General features: G+C 40.8%; 1 protein-coding gene across 1 annotated transcript in view; it reads left to right on the top strand.

Moving 5' to 3' along the window:
• lingo3b (leucine rich repeat and Ig domain containing 3b) overlaps positions 1-21,856 on the top strand; it is a 42,020-nt gene extending 20,164 nt beyond the window's left edge. The window contains exons 2-4 of the mRNA XM_030159792.1: positions 11,029-11,638; positions 12,318-13,061; positions 14,459-21,856. Coding sequence (XP_030015652.1) covers positions 11,084-11,638; positions 12,318-13,061; positions 14,459-15,028 — 1,869 coding nt within the window. The 5' untranslated portion in view covers positions 11,029-11,083 and the 3' untranslated portion in view covers positions 15,029-21,856. The remainder of the gene's footprint in view (positions 1-11,028; positions 11,639-12,317; positions 13,062-14,458) is intronic.
• Positions 21,857-23,566: the final 1,710 nt, after the last annotated feature.

Raw genomic sequence — 23,566 nt, 5'->3', positions numbered from 1 at the left:
CCTCCTGAGACCCAGCAATGCAATTTTGTCCTCTGCAAGGGACAAGAGTTTCACAGCTTTACTTAAAAAAAAGCAAAAACCATATACACACAAAAACACTGTCTGCTACAAAAGACATTCCATGAAAAAATAAAAAATGCATCTGAAATAAACTGTTACATCGTGCTATTTTTAATCAACACAATTTTTTTATCTAAAAAAGAGAAAGTTATATTACAAGCACATGGAGGAGGGGGGCACAAGGGGGTCTACAGTACCAGGTTTGGTTCCTACCCTGTTACTGCATGGATCTTTGTGGTATGATCACAGTGGACAAGCCAGCAACTAGACCTCAGTGTAGGAATGGGCGAAATGGGCGCCTGGACATGTACAGAGTGGAGTGCAGCACAACAAAAGTCAACTGTACCCCAGTCACTAAAATTCTACACCTAATAAACAAAATAAATTAAACCAACCTATATTTCAAAACAGTAAAATAAAACTAATAAGAATCTAAGCAATACAACAATACATGAATCAGAGATACAGAGCAAAATCATTGTAATGCAGTTGACACAGGAAACTGATACCTGAACAGAGTTGAGCGGAGCAGTGAGCCAATGAAATGCTCTCAGCGGTGGCTTAAATAGACCACAGGTGGGGAATTATACCTGTCTGTAATCACAATCAACCCATGGCTCACTACACACTACACACACAACCCCATACTAGAAAATAAAATTGTTGACCCAGGTCTACCTCTGTTACATGTGTACTATCTGCTCATCTGTTAATTAGGTCAGCTAGGGCTCATTAGTGTGTTCATACCCACACAAAGTTGATATTGTTTTTATCAAACACAACTGTATGTGTTAACATTTACCATGTAACTAAAATTGCAAAGCAAAGACAGATTCATCTCAGTGGTGTAGTGGTCCCTAGAGAAGTGGGTATACTCTAAATTTTTGCCTTTTTTCTGTTTTTTTGAGTAGTCCAGAAAAATGCTGTTTTGGAAACAGTGACGTGTCAGACTACTCTATTTAGTTTACCCAAAAATCTGTCAGTAGTATTTGCTCACTATTATAAAAGTATCATGACTTGATCAGGAGTTGTTTGTAGGTTTTACTGGTCACACAAGCAGCCACATGAATATAAATGTATTCAACATGAGGCAAACATAGGATAATATTAGCCTTTCATAACGTTAGCCTTCTTACATGGTTGAACTATTGGTGACAAAATCTCTTCTCCTCTAAATGCGCAGTCCTATGGACAGTAGTTTAAAGCAGTGACTCATTCTGAAACCACCTTAAAACTTACCTCAGAATTATGTATTCCATGAAAGTAGGTTCTCTCGATATGTGTCAGTCATTTGAAAGATGATTATTTTGCCTTTCTTGTTCGCATTTCCAGTAATTGTGCATCTTTCAGTGAGACGTGCAGTGACCTGTCAATCAACTGGGATGGCACTGTCACCTGAGGTGGCCAATCAGGTTCCAGAGGTGGCCAGCGCTATGCAGAGCCCTGGCTGTGGCGCTAAGTTAGCAGTATTTCCCTTGGCATGATCCGCCCTACTCTGCCTCTGATTGGCTCCTCAGTACCCATGCCTAAAGTTAACCAATCTAATCAGTGACGGTACCAAGTACCAGCCAATTAGAGGCAGAGTAGGGCGGGTCATGGCTTCACCATCTTAGAGAAAAACACGGAATTTGGCTCAGATACTACTGAATGGTGCGCATTAGGGGGATTTAGAAATGGGTATATGCAATGCTGACTGAAAAATAAGTAGGTATACTCCAAATACCGCCATATAACCTGGACTACACCACTGATTCATCCTTCACTCTTCCTCACCTTCCCATTAAAATAGGGGCTATGACAATTGGCCCACTGGAGGAGGAAACACACCAGGAAGCTGGAATGATCTTCACCGAGGTATAATTTATTTACAGTGATTGCCCAAGGTACATAGCCATTAGGGCTGTGTTAGTGCAAAATAACCAACAAAAATAAATAAATTAACTGATGAAAAACAGCTCAACAGAACATAAGGAAACTCAGAAATCAACAACAGAAGCTCAATGGCTATGGGCAGCCAGCTTCATCTGCCTGCTCCACACAAGCAGGGCCACACACTTCACTCCTTAGGAGCATCTATTTCAGGCCTTATATACCTGTTGCCCCTCCCACACGATCAAACCATCCGTGAATATTACTTTTCCCTTACAGTTACCATTTACTAGAAATAAACTTAAATCCCTATTTAAACCTTATTTTTTACTCATCCCCAAAAAGCAACAGGCCTAGAGCCTGAGAACAAAGGACAGAGGCTCAAACCACTCATAGGGCGTGGGCTGCCACCATGACAGGGGCATTTAATTTTCAAAAAAACAAGATGGCGCTGACCAAATGACAAACCAGACACTTTAGAACACAAAACGACAAACCAACAGGTGATGTCACGGTTGGGTTTTCCACTGTTTATATATTTACTTGGGTCAATAATGTCAGACAGATAAATAGGCAACAGATGGGATTAAATAAGTTTATAGATGAATTCATAGATGTTTGTGCTACTTTTGAAGAGAACAAACAGCCTTTGAAGTGATTCATTTTGTGCCGCAGTGTTTTGTTTTTGTTTTTCCCTTTAATCCCACCGTGTATATTTATCACAACTGTCAAACACAGGACTCCCTTCAGCTGTCAGATTACACCCAGAAAAAGAAAAGAGGAAACAAAGACTGGAATAGAAAAGGAGAATGTATTGGTTTACGTGTAGGATTGCAGTTTAATCTCCTTTAGGTAGACAGGGGACTTCTCATTAATTTTAAGGCTGATATTGATACTGAAAGTGGAGACACTGAAAAAGACTCAGTGGTTGGTTTGGTTGGGAATACTTTCAGCTAGTTTCCTTATTTACAGTTGTTGTTATCACTATAGTATGACTGAATCGACAGGATCTATAGTCCTTTCTTACAACAGGTAGAAGGCTTACTGTAGCATTCAGCGTTTCTCTTTCTGGTCTCATTTGCAGTCGACACAGAGCAAATAATTACAGCAGAAAGAAATACTGAAACGTGCCCACACACACACATTGATGTTTGTCATAGATTTGATGATCTGCACGGGGCTGTTGCTCATTATACAAGAGAAGAAAATAACAAAGTCTGCATTGAGTGGGAGCAAAATCAAGCAAGGAACAAAGGAACAAGTCATCAAAGTAGAAGCAGAAATATGGTTTCACAATGTGTATGTTCTCTGTGCCACATTTGATGCGTTGACTATCTGAAGTATGACCGTGAATAGCCAGGAATGGCGAAAAACAGCTGGATCTCAACACTAACAACCACTTGTGCACAAAATACTGACATGACTGAAGAAGGCAAGGAGAGCTGCTGCGTCTCAGTTTGTTCTCTCCAGACACTGGTATATTGATCTGAGGGTTTCCTAATTTGTTGTCTTCAGAAAGATTTTTTTTGGATGCATGTGTAAGGTAGGCGAAGGTTACTGTACCTGCAAGGTAAGGTCTGCAACGGAGCTGAAATGAGCATGAATGATTTTTTTGTACGTCGGATAAGGAAATATTTAGCTATATTTTATGTCACCTATTTTGATTGTTTGATCTGTTAAAATTACCATATATCTTGATTTAAAAAATGCATTTTCAGAATTTTAATGAAAAGAAATGGTGCCTTGTCAATAGAAACATTTGAAAATTAACCCTTTAGGCACCAGAGTTTTTGGGGGTTTTTTAACATTAAACTTTGATATCAAGATTTTAAAAAGCTGTCTTTTTCATTCAGTTATGTTGCTTGTCGAATATTGTGACTATGGTGTTTAAATGGTTGATGAAATGAACCTGTACTTTATTTGAAAACTGTACTTTTTTTCACCTTTTCTGTCTCATAAAAGATTTTCTGTGAGTTTACATGTGCAGGATGGTGGTGTCACTCAGGACAAGCTACTTATGCAGTGTTCAAGTTAATATTCAAGTCATGAGTGTGTTTGAATACAATTCCCACATACAGCAAGAACCCCCCCCCCCCCCCCCCCCCCCAAAAAAAAAAAAATAGATAGATAGATAGATAGATAGATAGATAGATAGATAGATAGATAGATAGATAGATAGATAGACAGACAGACAGACAGACAGACAGACAGACAGACAGACAGACAGACAGACAGAGATTACTTTGAGTTACTTATGTTGAACTGACTGACACTGATACACACCACACTGATCAGTGTCCTGGGATTTGCCCGTCAGACTCCCTGCTGTGGTCTCAATGTTGGTGAGGTTCAAAGTGAAACCATGGTAGAGGACACACACACACACACACCCTCACACACACACACAGAACGATGAAACGACCTTTTGGGCTCATCTCCCTTCTAATCCACTTAGAGTTGTCTACCTTCAACCCACACTCACAACCTCAGACATTTCCTGTCTGAATGCAGTAACAATTACAATGGTTGTGTGCTTGTGAGCGTGTGTGTCATGGTTTTATTCTAAGAAAAGTCAAAATTATTTTTAGCATGATTAAAATAAATTGGTTTTAGGGTGCGATGTTTGCGAAAAAAGTCATTTGAGGACTGGAAAAGCTAAAGAGATTCTCCTCCTCTAATGAACAAGCAGCACATACTGTTTTTGTTTCTTGTCTTGTGGGGTTTCATCTTAGCTTGTTTTAGCTTTGTTTATTGGTTGTTGTTTTGCCACAGTTGTCAGGCATTGTTGTTGATGCACCGTGCATCCCCGGCCTGTTTTTTGCTGCTGCGTGATTTTGGGTGACTTTGATGCAGTTACAGAATTGAGGCTTTCTTGGGTTTAGTTTCTTCACCTTGTGCCACCTTTTATTTTTTTGCAAACTAACTCTCAGCATCAGTGATATTCTTTTTGCTGTGCTTCTCAGGAAAGACACAGCTCAGAGAAATCACAGTGAAGTATTTTGAGAATCACCTAAGAGGGTAAACTCTACAGTAGGATCTTGTATGAGTCACAAAGCATCTTTAGTTTCCTGAAACACCACCTTCTGGGAGACAGCCATCAGCAGAGGGCGATTCGTCTCTTAGGGATGATAAATTGTGTGTCCAGTTTGCGTGTGTTGTTTCAAACTCATGTTGTCAGGATACAGAGAGAAGATGAGGGCTGACAGTGTGGATATGTTACCATTCATCTTCAGCTCAATGACTGAGAATGGGTATGGTCTAACACATGCTCTCACTGGTCCATGAAGTCTATAAATATACAGCAAAGTTTTGTGAATAACTGTACACTGTCTTGTTTCTAAAATCTTTAAAACAAGGGAATGTGTACCAAGACAAGCTGAATTATTTCACCCCACAGCGGGCTCAAAGGTTGAGTATCAGTGCAAATCATTACAAAGAAGGGTGTTTCTTGAATACAGTGTTTCCATCTGTCAATCAGTGTTTTTACTGCATCGCAACGAGCTGTCGCATGGGACACGACAGCAGCAGTCAAGTCAAAGGTTTGCAGTTTTGGCTCTAATCAGCTAAAGGTCAAACCAGGCTGCACGTCAGTCTCAATCAGTTCACACTCGCTGCTTCAGTGACTCAGAGTTCTTAGAGGAAGAGGATGCATGCAACTACAGTAGGATTGCGTGGCACTGAGAGTTGTCATGAGTATCGTCTCCCTTTGCAACTCAAAACAACTGCAGTGTCCTTCAGATTACACACTGCAGAGGACTGAACCCATGCTGCTTTAAAGAAAAACCTTCTGTTCTGTGCATGCTGCGGTTGCTGGTTTTCATCTGATATCTCTAAACACACTGAAGACATTTGAATGAGGATTTATGTCAACCGAAGCATTCTTCATTTATTTCTGTGCTCTTTCTGATCCAGTTTTTATTCATACTTCATCACTGTGTTCTCACTCCAGGTGCTGTGTGCCTCATCACTGTGGGGTTTCTTCCCTGTGAGCCTCCATCCAAGGCTTCTACCATTTTTTACTTCCTAATTATTGTGTGATGACTTATTTCTCTTGATATCAGGGGTCTAAGTTTGGGCATTGTTGTTTCTTTTCCTTTCTTTTTTTAAACTTTAAATATAAACTACTTAGGGATTTCTAATTTCTTTAAACTTTGACTTTGATTCAGAGCAAAGAAAATAAATGCTTTTTTTGAGGCTCACTAACTTGAAAAATTCCCTTCTGTTTGTTATTTGAAATAATAAAACAATCTGCATGAAATAGTAATTTAGCTTCAGAAATTTTGACACAAATATAAATATTGTTAAAAAAATGACATCGACATATTTATGTTCACTCTCATTGTTGAAAGGTTATGCAGTTATGCAAAATCTAATTTCACTCTAGCCTCTGGAGTCTAGACTACCTTCCACTTTTAATCTTTATGCACTGATGGTGTTAAGGTTCCACATCAACAGTGTAAAAGTTATATGTTACATCATGATTGGCCCAAAAGTGTTTGTGATGTGACAAATCCCAGTCGATCTGAACCTGAAATGAAGATTTCTGGTGAGAAACTTTCAGCAGACTAGAGAAAATTGTGTTTTGAACCACATAGATATCTTTCTGCACAGTGGCAAATAATTGTTTTTCAGAACGGAGGGACTTTAATATTTATTGTTTACTATTGCAGACTAATATGGCACCACTGAGAATTTCCACACTTTAATGAAATCACAAATCACTGCTGTGAGCAAATTTACCACAGATGTCTTCCGCTCTGGCCGTACACATTTCTCTTTCCAGCCCCCTGGGTGCAGCTGTACCAGAGAGTTGCTAAGCTGTATCCCACACTTGACTTGGGCTTAAAATGAAGTGACTAAGCACAGATTTAATATTGGATTTATAGCTACTTAGCAATGGAAAGTACAAACTGTCAGCTTTCCTCTAAAAAGTAAAAACTTGTCAAGTTTGCACCTTGGTTTGTCTGTGACAATAAAATGTAAAAGCTTTCTCTGATAACCTGCTGACTGCTTGACTGAAGCTACACCACTGATGCTAAATTGTGTGTCTCTGAGAGGTTTTTAGTGTGTGTGTGCGTGTGTGTGTGTGTGTGTGTGTGTGTGTGTGTGTGTGTGTCTATGAGCCAGAGAGAAAGAGAGAGAGAGTCAGAGCCAGACAAAGCTTAGGAAGGAAGGATAGTAGGTTTGAGGAGATCCACGCTCTGCTGGCCAAATATAAAGGCTTATTCCAGTCTCCATGGATGACCTATTTATGGTCAGACACACTACACAAACACACAAATATGCAACAGACAATGATTATAACTATATTTTCCTCTGCAGCTAGTAGAATGTCCCCTTTTTGAAGTAACTTGACTGTTTAATTCAGGTGTAACAACTTGTGTTTGTGACATCTGGCCGTGGTCATCAGTGTGCCTGTGCAAGCTGGTGACATATGTATGACTGGGCACGGATGTTGTTTCCCAACATCTGTCTATTCATTAGGTCAGCTATTTAAAAGTTAGTTATTTTTAGCTTCGATGCTGATTTCCCCCCCCATTCTTCTCTCCATTGCTCCCTGGACAGCTGGCCAGTGGCAGACTGCCTTCCTCACTGTCTGGATGCTTGTGGGATTTGCCACTGCTGTTGCCATAACATCTGGTCGATGTTAATTTACAGGGTGCAGTGTGGATTTTGAGGGAGCCCTGCTGTGATTTTATGACTGTTGCCCAGGTGCAGAAACAAGCTGTACGACAGAACCTATGCTCTTTAATCTGGCAGCAGAAGATGGAATCAGTCAAATCCACAAGAGGACTGGACTGATAAAAGAAAAAAACACACCTGCTGCAATAGTAGCAGAAAAGTTATCATCAGTATCCTCAGCATGGTAGAAAGAGGTAGGGTTTGTATTTTTCATCTGCTCACTGGATGATGCACAGAATCCTCCGGGGCTGTGTATTTGATGAAGTGTGGGTTTTAAGGATCCTTGCCTGTCCTTGAGTCAAGCCGTGTGGACTTTGTCGGTCTCAACGATGTCAGCTCTCTGATTCATGCTGTGGCTCTCCTAGTGACCCGTAGGATGACTCTCAGGAGTGTATGGAGACAGGCTGCATCCATCATGTTGCCTAAGAACCAGGCAGATGTTCACTGACACAGACAAACACTATGTACACTCGGAGTATAGATATTTTCATGCATCTGTTTAGAAAAAGGTGCAAAAGGACAAAATATTGTCATGTCAGTGACAAAAACCACTCAGGCAATACATGGGTGAACATGATAATTTTGTTTGATTTTGCCATATAAATAGCATGTTATTTCAGAGCATCTGTACGCTAATGTTTGTTTTTTAGATCTCTGTTGTTGCTCTCCTGGGCTCTATTCCATGGAGACGCTGAGGTTTACTGCTCAGTTGTTGTGGTCATGGTGAGTTGTTGCTGGTTGACAGTGCGAGGCGAGGAGTTTGTTGCTGAGAACTGGGTCAGTTTGTGCAGCAGTGTGAACAGCAGCCTCTCTATGCCTGCGTTTTGTCTCTCCGCAAAGGAAAAATCATGCCAGATTTCAACCAGATCCTTCAGATATGGGATCTGTAAACAGTGTTTTTCAGGCCTGTCTAAAATTGTGGGACTTATCTACCCTGAGGTTTGGCAGATGAACCGCAGTCTCTGGGGGTTTCAGTGCAGTTTGTGTTAGTGAAGAATGATCTTGTGTCAGAATATGGGTACTGTATGTGTGTGCATGTGAGCACATCAGCAAAGCATTTACGTCTGCCATCATTTAAATTTAGCTTAAATCCCATTTTATCCTATTTGATTCCATTGATGCCAAGGCATTGAAACAGACGGATATGATTAGGCACTGAAGCGGCTGTTTTCTAAATCCAACTTTCTAGAAAGAGACTGAGGAAAAGCCCAAAAGCACAAAGAGGCCAGCTACTTTTGGCTCTTCTCACTCTATGTCTCGCCCTCTCAACACTGCCCATTAAGCACAAACTAAGCCATAAATTATTAATCTGTTTGGCTCTGCCTCCTCTGCCTGCTTCAGAGTGCATTTTAACATGATACTCCCTGCTGACGATGATATATATTCTCTCTCATTTCCACTTCATCTGAAAAACAAACAACCGAGCAAATAGTCAGGAGTGTAACAGCTAGGGTATCCGGTGAGCATTTTGTGAGAGAGCAAAACAACTTCCAAGACTTTCCACCGTCTGTAGTTCTGAAGCTTTTTTCTCAAGTATGAAAATGTCTCGGCTGCTTTCTGTTGATTAGATGGGCACTAAGTTGTGTTCCAGATCTAATGCCAGGTGCTCCTTGACTGTCTCTGAGTTAAAAACAGCGTGTGGGAGAGATAACAGGTTGCCCGAAGGAATGTTAAAGCATGAGTGATTCATCTAATCTTCATGCATGGATGCTTGGAACGATTTTTAATTCATACAAAACAAAATGTAACGTCCTACACATACATGCATCAGTACATACCTGATCAAACACATGGAGTCAAACACCTATTTATCATCATTTTTCAGAGGCGCAGCAAATTTGGCTTCCAGGCATAACGTGATTGTAGTAGCTCACTCTGTGTTCATGCATAGCAATAATAATAAATTCATTATGTTTGTCAAAATGGAGCAGACTGTCTCAGTACTGTATGAGGAACAGAGGATATGCAACATGCATGAAGTGAGCGGATGCAAGAAGCTCCCTCACATGGTTCCCAGTGTCCCAGTTCTCCAACTAAAACCGTAGATGAATTAGTGAAAGGACAAATTATCCTAAATATCTTCAACAGATTTGTGCTCCTGTAGAGGAATCTCGTAAGTCATTTCATAATACGATGCCATGATAGGTTTCAGCTCTCAAAAGCTTTTAGTACAAGAATTTAACTGCAGAGGGAATAGATAAAGTACAGCAGTGTGGATGTACATTTTATGAGCATGGGAGGTGGTTTGGGATGCTATGTTTCCTGTGGCTCTTATGAGAATAATTTATTGATAACTGTTTTCATTGTTTTATGTTGGAGCTACATATTTTCAGTTTATATTTTTCTTTACACCTCTGACCATTGTGTGGCACTTAATTTATCAGTTAAGGGATGAAAAGATTTGGGAGGATCTTATTGCATGTTTTCATTCGTATATGACCACATGAACATATGAATTGTAATGTTTTTGGTCTTTCAGAATAAACTGTTTAGACTTACAGGGGGAGCTAATTGCGATGTTGCGCTGTGACGTTTCCCCTTTCTGTCTCCTCCTGTTTTTACTGTTTGATAACAGGTTGCATCTAGTGTTAACCTACTATGTCAATTATGAAGAGGACTTCATTCATTGATTTTCAAACCGCTTAGTTCTAAAGAGGGTAACAGAGCCTGTAAATGAGGGGACGTGTTGCCAATCCATCAAAGATTAACAACTGTTCACTCTCATTCATACTGTGGTTGTATTAGATTGACCAATTAGCCTATAAAGTCACATGTTTTTGTGGATGGATGGGGAGGAGGAAGCTGGAGTACCAAGAAAGAACCCTCACAGACACAGTGAGAACATACAAACCAGACAGTGGGTGGTGCTGGAATCAAATTCAGGACCTTTATGCTGTAATGCTGCAGTGCTAACCACTGCACCACCGTGCCACCGTTAGCTATTATACCCTAAACCAGAATCCCCCAGAGTAGACAACCGTAGCTTAGGAGAGTATTAAGTTGACAAGTTTTTCCTTCATTTTCAGTGGAAGTTAGGAGAGGTCTGGGCAACTGGTTGCAATGTGCAACTTTGCCACTAGATATCAGTAAATATTACACACTGTGCCTTTAAGGAAAAACCCAGGATCAGCAACAGGGACCAGTGACTCAGGGTGAGGCAAAAGGTTTTTGATCAAGCCACTGTTACACTCTGTATTTGTGGCCATTTTATTTTTGGACATCTGACTTTGCAAGAGATAGGCTGAATCAATGAGCATACTGAGCTTTGATTAAGAACAAAATGAACAATTATCAAAAGCATGCAGATGAGTACATGTAACTGCAACTACAAACTCCCCTCAGTGGCTTTTATGCAACATGAATAATGTCATCTCTCCTCTTCTGTCTTGTCCCCCTCCCCACTCTCTCTTTTTGCAGGTGTATGGTGTACTGACCCTGCCTGTGACAGGCGAGGAGTCAGAGGACCAGGGCCATGATTGGCTCTCCTGGCCCTGGTGGGCGTGCCTTAGTGCCATGGCCGAGGGTGTGGCAGTGGGTCCTGGCTGCTTCTCTGGTTGCCATAATAATGTTGACGCTACCAGGAAGCAGCCAGGCATGTCCACCAAGGTGCGAGTGCTCGGCTCAGCTGAGGTCGGTGTCGTGCCAGCGGCGGCGCCTTACCAACATCCCGGAGGGCATTCCCACTGAGACACAACTCCTGGACCTCAGCAAGAACCGGCTCCGCTGGGTGCAAGCAGGTGACCTGGCACCATATCCACGACTGGAGGAAGTGGACCTCAGTGAGAACCTTATCGCCACTCTAGAGCCCAATGCCTTCGCCACCCTCCAGAATCTTAAAGTGCTGAAGTTAAGAGGGAACCAGCTGAAGTTAGTGCCCATGGGAGCCTTCGCCAAGTTGGGCAATCTGACCAGCCTAGATCTGAGTGAGAACAAGATGGTGATTTTATTGGACTACACCTTCCAGGATATGAGAAGTCTGAAACATCTGGAGGTGGGAGACAATGACCTGGTCTATATTTCCCACAAGGTATGTTCTCCAGCATCTGGAAATGTCTATTCAAAATCCAAAGACATTTTAATTACTATGACCAAAAAAAATGATTGTTTAACTTCAGTGATTAGTTAAATTGGTTGTTTTTGTCTCTAGAGTTGGGAAGAAGCTTTGTAGAAGCTTTAATAATTGTAATTCACATACTCTATTTTGGTTCCTGATTAGTCTTGTCTTAAGCAAAGAAAGGACTGGTATATTATGTACATGATAAATCAAATCAAATCAATATGATAATTATGCAGAAAGGTCTATCTGTGTTGCAATGATCAGTCATTGGTTGATGTTAGCTAAGTTAGTTGCCTATATGTATGATAACTTAAACTTGGGCTTGTACACTCTGTGTTAGGTTGAGGACTTTGATCTGATCGTCCAGCTCTTCAGTGTTTCTTTTTTGCTCTTCAACAGCCACAACAGTTAACAACAGTAGGTTAGAAAGAGAGTTAGCTAACATTAACAAATGACCCGAAACACACCACCACAGACTCCAACATAAACCTCACATGAACCCACAACCACATGTTAATTTTACATATTTTACCTTTAATGATCATTAGCCTTAGTTGCCATACATGTGGAAAATAAATACAATTATTCAAATTCATTATACATTACTTTAATCATAGACTGTAAAACCTTCTGTCTTGTTGACCTCTAGGCTTTCTCAGGGCTTCTGGGGCTGGAGGATCTCACTATAGCGCGTTGCAACTTGACATCCATCTCTGGCCAGACGCTGTCCTACCTCCGCAGCCTGGTCACTCTTCGCCTTCACCACCTCAGCATCACTGCCCTGGAGGACCAGAACTTCCGCAAACTCTCCAACTTGCGGGGTCTGGACATCGATCACTGGCCATACCTAGAGTACATCTCACCACTGAGTTTCCAGGGTCTCGACCTGCACTGGCTGTCCATCACCAATACTAACATCACATCTGTCCCTTCCGCTTCTTTCAAAAACCTGGTGCACCTTACTCACCTAAACCTGTCCTATAATCCCATCACCACATTAGAGCCGTGGGCCTTCAAAGACCTACTGAGGCTCAAAGAGCTCATCATGGTAAGCACAGGGTTGATGACAGTGGAACCGCATGCCCTCGGAGGCCTCCGTCAGATCCGGGTCCTCAACTTCACCGCCAACGACCTGCAGACTTTAGAAGAGGGCTCCTTCCACTCTGTCAACAGTCTGGAGACCCTCAGAGTGGATGGGAACCCCCTGATGTGTGACTGCCGTCTGTTGTGGATCCTGCAGAGACGCAAGACCCTCAACTTTGACGGCAGAGTGCCGGTGTGTGCGGGGCCGGTGGAGGTGCAAGGGATCAGCCTGAGCGCCTTCACCGATTCTGCACTTTTCGATCACTTTACATGCCAGAAACCTAAGATACGCAACCGTAAGCTGCAACAGGTAATGAAGAAGACTCCCTTTAGCAACGTACCTAAGAGATGATGAACCTATGCTATAACTATTATGCTTAAATCACTGTATAAAATGGCCTGAGAAAAGTGAGGAGTCCTCCCTATCCATCTGCAAATGCAATATATGTGCAAACAGTATATTACATTTCCATATGAGTAAAATGTACATGTGAAATTAAAACATATGTAGTACATACACTGTATGTACCCAGTTCACCCAATTCAGACTCTGAACACTTTTCTACATTGATGTATGCCTTTATATTTTACAATGTGTTATGTATGTTATAAATATATATCTTCATATATACAGGGTCTCCCATAAGTCTCCATACATAGGAAAAATAAACGTTTCTTGACATAAACCATTTTTATTTATATAATATGCTGTATATGACTGCCATTTTGTCGGGAACACATTTCAATGCGTGTCTGCTGAAGAACTATAAAGAAGAAATATAAAGAAATACATGTTAGAACCATATATGTATGGAATGTATTATGTCTCCTATGTATGGAGACTTATGGGACACCCTGTTTATATAGATGTATATATGTATGTCATAATATTATAGTAGAAGTAACTCAAAGGTATTATATGGCAACAATCAATAAATCTTATATTTGAGGTATAGTACATTTCTGTAAGTGTACCTTGTGCCCCAATGCTCAATATGTAATATTTATATTATAACAGCCAAGTGGCTTCTGTGTGTGTGTGTGTGTGTGTGTGTGTGTGTGTGTGTCTCAGAAATTACACAAAATCCGGTTAGAGCTGACTGCTGCAGTTTGGCATACTTATGTATTTTTGGTCAAGGAAGACAGTAGCGAAGATGGCAAGTTGACAGGACCAATATTTTTGGAGATATTAGTAATTTTGGAGTACAATAGTCTTACACTCACGTCGCTATGCCCAGAACACTTTGGCGGTGACTGCTGGACAAATGCATTACAGCATGCATGAATACACAATGGCATAAACACAAACACATCTAGAACTCATGGATCCCTGTGAACGTACTAGTACAATGTTTAATGGAGCTAAGCCCAGACAGTCATATTGCTGATTTAATGTGTACTGAGACTGTATTTATAAGTGCTGCCATGGTGTTGAGGTAAAACCTCATGGTTGTTTTTCAAGTTACATTTTGTGAACTACACAATGCTTTAATTCCAGTGGTTACATTTCCACCCACTGCTGAGTATTAGTAAAAAGGTTTTGGACCCCTACAAGGACCCTGTATTTCACCAGTTAAAATTATTACAAAACATTTTAATTATGTTTTCATTAACAATCAAGTATTTACTGGTCTTGTGTAATTTGTTGTGTATATTATACTGTGTTTTCTGAGTAGTTCATGATCTTCTTTCCTCCCTCTACTTCAGGTTATTGCTCGTGAGGGTCAGCCAGTGAATTTCCTTTGTCGTGCTGAAGGAGAACCTGCACCTGCCATCGTCTGGATTTCTCCACAGCGCAGACGGATCACAGCTAAGAGTTCAGGGCGCATTACTGTTCACCCCAGTGGCACCCTGGAGATCCGCTACGCCCAGCTTACTGACAGCGGAACCTACATCTGCATTGCCAGTAATGCTGGGGGCAATGACACCTACTTCGCCACACTCACAGTTCGTGGCCAGCCACTCGACGCCGCCTCAGCCTTCTTTCTCAACCGCTCACTGTACAGTGGCGAGTTCTTCAACGACACAAATATGAACAGCACACGTGTTTTCCTCAAGTTCACCTTGGACCTGACCACCATCTTGGTCTCCACGGCAATGGGTTGCATCACTTTCCTGGGAGTAGTCCTCTTCTGTTTCCTGCTGTTGTTCGTGTGGAGCCGGGGACGCGGCCAACGCAAGAACAACTTCACAGTGGAGTACTCTTTCCGGAAGTCTGAACCCGTCACTGGAGGCTCTTCAGGAGGGACCAGGAAATTTAACATGAAAATGATATGAAACAACGCAGCCAGGGGTCCCTCGGGGGAGGCATGAGCACGTTCCATAAACGTGTTTGACACACGCAAACCCACACAGCCACTTGCAAAGAAGTTTGAAAGCACAACAAAAGCTGCCATTCATGGCTTTATTAAATATTCATCAATGACATCAAAATTCATCAAATTGGTTTGATTTAGCAATATAAAACCAACAGACCCTGATCTCTCTGCCTTGCAGTGGTTTTATTCAGGCTGTGGTTGAATGTTTGATGCGCTGAGAATGTACAGTACTGAGAAATTAATGGGAGCTACTTGTCATTCATGCTTGGTAAGAATAATACAAGTATTAAGAAAAGATATATTGAAAATTGGCATGATTATAGAACTGTGGAATATAGATGGCCCTGTCTATCTTATTACAGTAATGAGAAAATGAAAAGCTCTTTTTAGTTCAGTGTCCCTTTTCTGCATTTCAATGAGATGTAGAGGGAGATCTAGGTACTATTCATACATCATATTTGTAGTTATCATGTTTGAATGTCTGCCTTGTCAAAACTCATGCTTATAGAGTTGTAGTTAAGAGTTCTGTTGTAAATTTATACCACAGAATAAAACAAATATTTCTGTAAAGTATCTAATGGCGAGTTTATTTATTCTGACCATAGCTGAATAGTCAAGAAGTTTCTGTAGGATGAAACACTCCACTGAGACCAAACAGGGGATTTGTTTTAATGAGCAAAAGCTTATCGCATGCAGAGTTTGGTTTCATAATGGCATCTAATGAGAAAAACATGTACAAACATAATCTGATAAAGACAATTTGGCCAACTCTTCTTTGTGAGAATTTGCAACATTAGCTGTGTGAGTTTGGGACGAGCGCACTGGCCGAGAGCTGCCGAGGCTGCCCATGTCCCGGGTGGTTTGGTTAGGAAGTCAAGCCCACCGGACATAGGCAGCCATGGTAACCATAGCAACCAACACAGACAAGAGAAGGGAAGGACGGGCTGGTGGCCACAGGAGAGTTGTAAGTTGAAAAGGAAGGGAGAGGAAGAAGGAAGCCAATGTGACCTCTCCTGTCTCTTCCCTAAAACACAAGCCCTTTTCGTGGCCTTTTATCAACTACAGAGAGTCAACCCATCAGCCGCGACCCCATCCCCACCTTCTGCTGTGTTGGTCAACGCCTGACCTTCCAAGTGCTGCCGGGGGGGAGCAGCCTGGAGAGTTGGGCCAAGCTCAGAGGCAGACAGAGGACACACGGTAACACTGTAGGGGTGTTCACACAAACACACACTCACCCACATCTATTGCCCCTTTTCTCAGGAAAAGTGAAGAAACTAGCCTACAGAGTGAGAGTGACTGCACATACTTTATAACTCTGTTGAAATATAACATTCCAGCAATACTATATGTAGAGCCATATAACCAAAATGTATTCTCAAGCAGAGAGCTGATGTAAATTTGTGAGTAAAAACACGAAGCCATAGTATGTGTAAGTTATTTTTTATATAGCATATGCATGATTCTGTTATATAATGACAATTATTGCCACTGCCATCTTACAAGCTGTCATGATGATCACAAGACCATCTGCTGTCGCTGGGTTTGCAGAAAGTTGCATCCCATTACACTTACACACACGCACAAATAATGCCACATCAAGGTTATTTGGATTGCTAGGCACAACAAGAACAGTTACACACGAATGAGCAAACAAACCTCGTGTGTGATACTGACTGCTCTCTCTCTGTCTCTGCTACGGTCAGTGCGCGAATGTCTCTGCCCCCCTAGCCCAGTGCATCCCCCTACTCACCCCATCCCCACATACCCCCACTGGGTCCTCCTTTGGGAGGGGTCCCTGGCTGGAGACCGAGATACAAATGTAAATGAAGTCGTGTTAACCCTGCCCACACCATGTGCATCGTATAGTGGAGAGTAGTACTGTGGTTAAAAAAAAAAAAGAAAAACACAACGAAAAAGTTTCTTGTGTTCTGTTGCTTCGTTTGTCCTTCATTTTAATTTCCTAAGTTGTTGTTCTCCGTGACCTTTTGACTGTTTACTGTTTTAAAAGCTCTGAGTCCTCTATGTGGTAGTGTTCTGTTCTCAACACCGAATAAAGGTCCCATGCACTAGAGGGCATGTGCTCGCGTGCATCTCAATGTGCATGTCAATGAAAGCCACAGGGAGCAATACTTTGAAAAAGACGTGCTGAAATCTAAAGCAATTCCTAACCTGTTTTACTTCTGTAAATTAGATTAGCAACGATTGGGAAATGTTTAACAAGAGTTTTTAGAATAGTGTACTGTATTTTTTAATTTTTTTTTTAGCATGAAATGACTTTTTTCTTTTATTAAATAACTGGATAGTTTCATATCTGTGAAGTATCAGCTAAATCTTTACATAATGGACATTTAGTACATTAAACTAGGTTGTACTACATAAAACAGTTCTTATATTAAGAATATAGCTATTAAATATTTACATGTACTCAAACATTAGTTATTATTTGAGCATAATTTGAGGTTTACTACTAATATCTGCTTTGTTTTCATGTTTAAGGGATTATGAGTTCTATATCATTTACTTGAAACTTGAAATTATTCCTAGAGTACATAAACTCTTTAATCCCCAAAAGGGGATTAAAAATTCAGGCATTAAAGACATTCCACCAAAACATTCAAAAGCAGTAATGTAGATTTGCAGCACCACCATACACAGCCATGCACTGCCAAAAAAAGGTAAAAACCTGTAGTGTATAGTGAAAAACACTGTTTTTGCTTAACATGCAGAATATGTACCATGCATAACCTGCCATAGAGTGTTCGGGCCTCTGTGCAGGCATATTGATTTATTTAAAGGGGTCATCCTAAAGGACCCACTGACCCAAAATGCTGCATAACAATATGAACAGAATATATTTGCTCTAGGAACACCCAAAAACTCTACTTTCTGCATTGTTAACTCCTTTTTGTCTCTGGTATAGGATGATGAAACCACAGCTTCTTTGTCAGGATGAAAAACTGAACAGCTGTTAAAGATTCATAAGCCTGAATAAGAATAGATTAGCAAATTGGCCTGGTTTTTACATCGGCTTTAACAGTGTCGGCTGCCATGCTGGCTCTTGCGGTGTTGAGGACAGGATATTACCTTCATGGACATTTCCTCTCCCTTAGCTAACCCTTTTGTGTTTTCATTCCAACGTATTTCTCAGTGGAAACTAGGTTTAGAAGACAGTGAGAATGTCCGTAGTGATTGTCGATGGTGTTATTGTGTAAACATCAGTCACAAATGTAAGCGTAGATGAGGGTATGTTTCATTTTATTATCTTATTCTCCTTTTCCTGCTATTTACCACCCCCTCCCTCTTTCTTTCCCCTGTCTTCATTTCAATCCTCGTTGTCCCTGTTCACAGTATTAGGCTGGAATATGGTTGTGTGGTAGTAGACACGTGTTATGTGTGGTCGGTATTGTCGTGTTATGATTTGTTGCTCCTCTTAATGCCATCCAACAAGGAGCGCTGACTGGAAAAGTGGAGACAAAAGATGAAAGGGGTGACCCAGGTTCCCTAAAAACATTGATTCCCATCTCACCCCCTCCCTACCCATTCCTGATAAACCATTTCTGGAACTTTCCCGTTCTGCACAGTGCCGCTCTGGGATCTTTTTCTGGATATGAAAACCCATGGACTCTATGTATTTTCTCTGCTGATATCTTGTCACACTTTACAAATGTAGAAAGGGGGGTTGGGTTTACTGTAACTATAAGCCTACACTCACTTTTTGCCTAATGTGGTACACTGAGTCATTATGAGAAGGAAGAATCTGACATTTTCACGTTGGTCAGGGTTGAATATAAGCACTTGTATCTATTCAAGCTCCATAAGTCCTTGAAGGCAGAAGAAACTCATTTTCGTTCCGGCAAAATGCGCTTTAAAAAATCTACCCCACCTCTCTAGCTCATTTCCCTTCTTACATTTCCTCACTGAAATCTATTATGAAAAGGTTTTTACGAGTGTGTTAACCATTTTAATTATTATAACTGACATTTTGCCAAACAATTCTTCAGCAGCTCTCCTCAGAAAAGGTGCCAATACACACAGCTTTGCAGCCAAGACATCGCCTCAGTGTGCATGACAGACTCTCTGTGTTTAGAGATACCAGAGGAGCTGAGCTTGATTCATCTCTGCTGTGATTCTTAAGAAACTAGGCTGAGCGATTCCCCGCTCCCTCCTCCAATTCGTCCTTGCCTGGGGTTGGTGTGCCGTTGTCTAGACGCCCCATTTACAGCAGCAGCAAACTCACTATTACAATTCCTTTCACTAGAAACGTAACAGTGAGTTTGCAGGGGGACTCTTTAAAGACGCAGAACAAAACACCCCAGAATTATTCATATTTTAGTCTGATTTTTCAGTTAAACGATGCTTTGCTCTCCATACATATTTGTATCTCCTGACAGAAAGCAATTTTCCTCAACAATTTAGACTCACGTTGCATACTGAGCTTCTCCATAGCATTGTCTTCTCTTACTGTGACTCTATATCAGCTGAAAATGAGTTCATCATCTATGTCAAACCCAACAGCTGCTAGTTTGATTGGATTAGACTTGAGTTGAATTATAAAAGCTGAGAGGAGCCTTAATGGGATGACAGAGAAGTGATTTGGTGATAATTTGGCTTATTAGCCCCATTACCATAATGTTCCTCTGAGAGCATAGTGTCAAACAAATACTGGAGGCTTCATTGTGTTGTTTTAGCTTCTTTTGTTAACATATTGGGTTTTTACACAAAGACACATCAACGCAAATGTGATCAGAGTAATTATGAGCACATCTTTAGCTGACAGAGCTTTGCTGAAGGATTGTTTGACACCTTGAACAGAGAACTGCCTCATCTTAACCTTGACCAGACAGTTGCAAGTGCCGTCCTTTCTATGTGGCAATACTGCATCCTAGTGGTCAATATGAAAAACAGCAACAAATAGAAACACCGCTAATGCACCATTGGCTCCATTGGTGGGAGAATAAACCAACCGTTGTAGGTTTCACAATAATGAGAGCACACCGACTGTTAGTGTCATAAGTCAGTGCTTCACTGATTTTTATTATAGCCATAGCGTGACGTCCTCTGCGCTCTGGGTGTCTGGTAGGCTGTTTGCCCTCAGGAACCTGTGTGGGAAGAGGAGTTATCAGGAAAGGCCTCCATCTGAACAAAAACAACAGTTCTGATCTGATTTGCTGGGACTCAGTCTGTAGATTAGGCATTACTAACACTTTCTGATGCCCCACTAGTCTCACCACCAACTTTACTAACAATAACAAACCATAAAGTATCACAGCGTTGTTCTTTCTCTGTATATGACTGAGTGATGATCAGAAAGTGATCAGTTCATCTCTAGAGAAACACTTTCTTTCTTCTGGTCTTAGCAGGTTTAATCTATGCATGCCTTTTGTATACAGTGATTGGTCTTGCCAAACTCTCACCTATACTTGTGCAGAGAGCAGTGGGTGCCATTGTTGTTGGCCATGGGACTGGTTGAAACAAACATTTCCAAGCTGTAGTTCAGTATGAACAAGTGAGACTTTTAAAAGTTTTCAGTCAAGTAGTCACAGCCAGGGGGATAAAATCACCTTCACCTGTGTTTACGAATAGTTACAAGAAGTGTGCATCTTAAAAAGACGTATTTGTTTACTGAAGATGATTGTACTTTTACACGTATCTATCCATACACAGAGGATCTGCTCAGATGTGTACACTGTAGATAAAGAGATTGATATTCCAAGCAGGATGGTGGGACTGATCAATGCTGTATGGGGATAGGATTATTAATGGCATACTTTCATTGATCTATCTTGAACCTTGTCACTCCCAGAATCCCTCTGGAGTAGGAGGAGGCGTACAGAGCTCTTAGACCTGGTTGGCACTCATTCCTGGGTTTCCACATTTACCTTTTAAGAACGAGACGGTGCCAGAATTTGGCTTTTTTTCCCCCAGGTCTGAGCTGATGTACTGCTCACCTCTCCTACTCTTTAGAGAAAGTTGCCATTTGTAATGCTCTGTATTTGTTGGAGCCCTCTCATAATAAATATTAGTATGGTAAATTTAACTTCCTGAATCTATCTTCTATCCTCTGTCTTTCTCTCTTTTTTTCCTCTCATCCTGTCTCTTCTCTCTCTCTTTGTCTCTTCATCTTTCTCTCTTTCTCTATCAACCTGGCACCGACCTCGTTAAATATTTCAGGACATTTTCCATTGATTGCTTTTAGTTTTTGCACTACTTTTGACACAATCTTTGCCAATTTCTGAAACCTAGGAATGAGTGCTGAATGCTCCAACTAAATGCAGTGCAGACATTGTTCAGATATTCAGACTGAATGGTGTCAAGCGATCAGTCACTGAAGCATGTAACTTGCTCCTAAAAGAGACTGTTATGAAGTAACCAGTAAATGTGGACTATTAAGCTCTCTGGCTGTACCTGAATTACAATATTAATATTGTGCACCATGATGTATGGATCCTTGGATATGAAGAGCAGAACTGTACATATTAGATCTATTAGCCATATCATGTCATCAAATCTGTAGACCTCCTTGCCATGTCTGACAGAGAAAATGACTGTTGAACTGTAAATAGTGTAGGTATAGAAATATAGGATTTAACTGCTGCTGCTTCTGTCCAGGGATCGCCCATGTTTTGCTCAGTCCCATGGCTGCTTGGTCTCAAAGGAAAGGAAAAGACAATAATGTACTTGTCTATAAAACACATGAGTTCTTTTTTTATTTTAATATATGTTTTATATACCGTCTGTCTTGTAAAGGAAATCCTTTTCGTCATAAAAGCATGATGTGACTCTGTCAGCGGTGTCCGGTGTCTCCTTCTTTGCTTGTGTCACACATCCAGGAAAAAATACCTAATGTTTAGGTAACAGCACAACACAAAAATGAGTGTATAAAGGCAACTGAAACTAAAAAATCTAATGATACAAAATGTATATGACATAGCTATAAAATTCAATAATATATTCTTATAAGTGATATGACAATTTAATCTGACAGTCAGAAAGAAAGAAAGAAAGAAAATCAATGTAGAATAAATGCAAATTTCCATAAAAATTCTAAAATAATCCAACATATTTCAAATAAAGATGATTCTTTTAAAGTCTGTTTAATGATATCATATTCTTCTCCTGCTTTACTTCAATAATCTAGTTATTTTTAGAGTTTGCACATAAATCATGGTTCACGTCGTCCCTAAAATTGTTGATGTATTGATGATATATGGGTACAATACAGGGAAATAATGACAATAATTCTGCAGTGAAAGGCTACTCAAGGCTGATATAATACATCTACATTTATATGATATGTGGCCATATTTACCTGTAGACACGTTAATTAAACTGTAAGTAAATTAAATGCGATTTGTGATCATATTATTGGTGGTGCATAAAAATAACTATTCCTAAACTTGTTCACATTTTAGATTTTTTTTCCTAATTTCTATATAAAAAAAAAAAAAAAATTCTTATACAATAAAATCGGGTACAGTAAAACAAAAACCGTTACCTACAGTTAATAGTTACAGTTCTATTTTTTGACACCAGATGGTGCTAGAAAACCACATACAGAAACCATCAGACAGAAAATGAGAAGCCAGTCAGCCAATTGCTTGTTTCTTTATTTGTAAAGTCAAAACACACAATTTACCCATACTGGTTTTTCAAACTCGGTGTATTATTTGTTCCAGTTTTTACTTGACTCTCCCTCCACAGTTTGAGAGCAGATGGACGTGACTGACAGACTCACTGAATTTCCAGAAGATAAAGATCAGAAGGACGGCTCTGTGTGACGGCTGTGTGTATGTATGCTCTCTGTGCATGTGTGCAGGCATTTGATCAACATCTTCGATTAGATGTCCACTTAACAAGTCAGATGCCCCCCTCAACACCTCCCTCGTAGCCTGGGGAGGGTCCTGGGTGCCTCAGCCCCCACCGCAAAGGTCACTCTGCAGAGGTTAAAGGTGACTACACACACACATACACACATGCTGCTGAGAGCCATCCTTCCTCCTTCCCTTCCATTTCTCCTGTCCAGTCAGTTTCTCTGCCCTCCTCCATCGCTCTCTTTCTCTCTCCCTCCTTCTTCTTCTTCTTTTTTTTTTGTCTCTGCTCTATTTGAAATTGATTGTCTTCTACCATCACAAAGACACTTGGTTCTGATTGATTGATTGGTAAGGGAAGAGGGAGAGAACATCAACACTGGGGCTTCCAGAGCTCTGAGGTCTGTCTGAAAGAAAGCAAATGACACCATTTTGATGCACTGGAATAAGCCTTATTTCAGCTGCCTGGCTGTCTGTTTGTTTAGGCATCGGCCAGCGTCTAAAGCAGACAAACACCCAGGCAGATCGAATTTAGCACAAGATTAAATACGGATGAGCTGCAATACAGGAACGAAACAGAGAACCTCATACAAACACGCCATACTGTCTCACACTCACACCTGTGTGATGAAACAAAGGGTAAATACAGATACAGACATGGAAGTGTGGAGACTACTAATTTCCACACA

This window comes from Sphaeramia orbicularis, chromosome 17 (assembly GCF_902148855.1).
Source record: "Sphaeramia orbicularis chromosome 17, fSphaOr1.1, whole genome shotgun sequence".
Lineage (NCBI taxonomy): Eukaryota > Metazoa > Chordata > Actinopteri > Kurtiformes > Apogonidae > Sphaeramia > Sphaeramia orbicularis.
The sequence above is the reverse complement of the archived record's forward strand: the minus strand, read 5'-3'. Positions and strand labels throughout refer to the sequence as shown.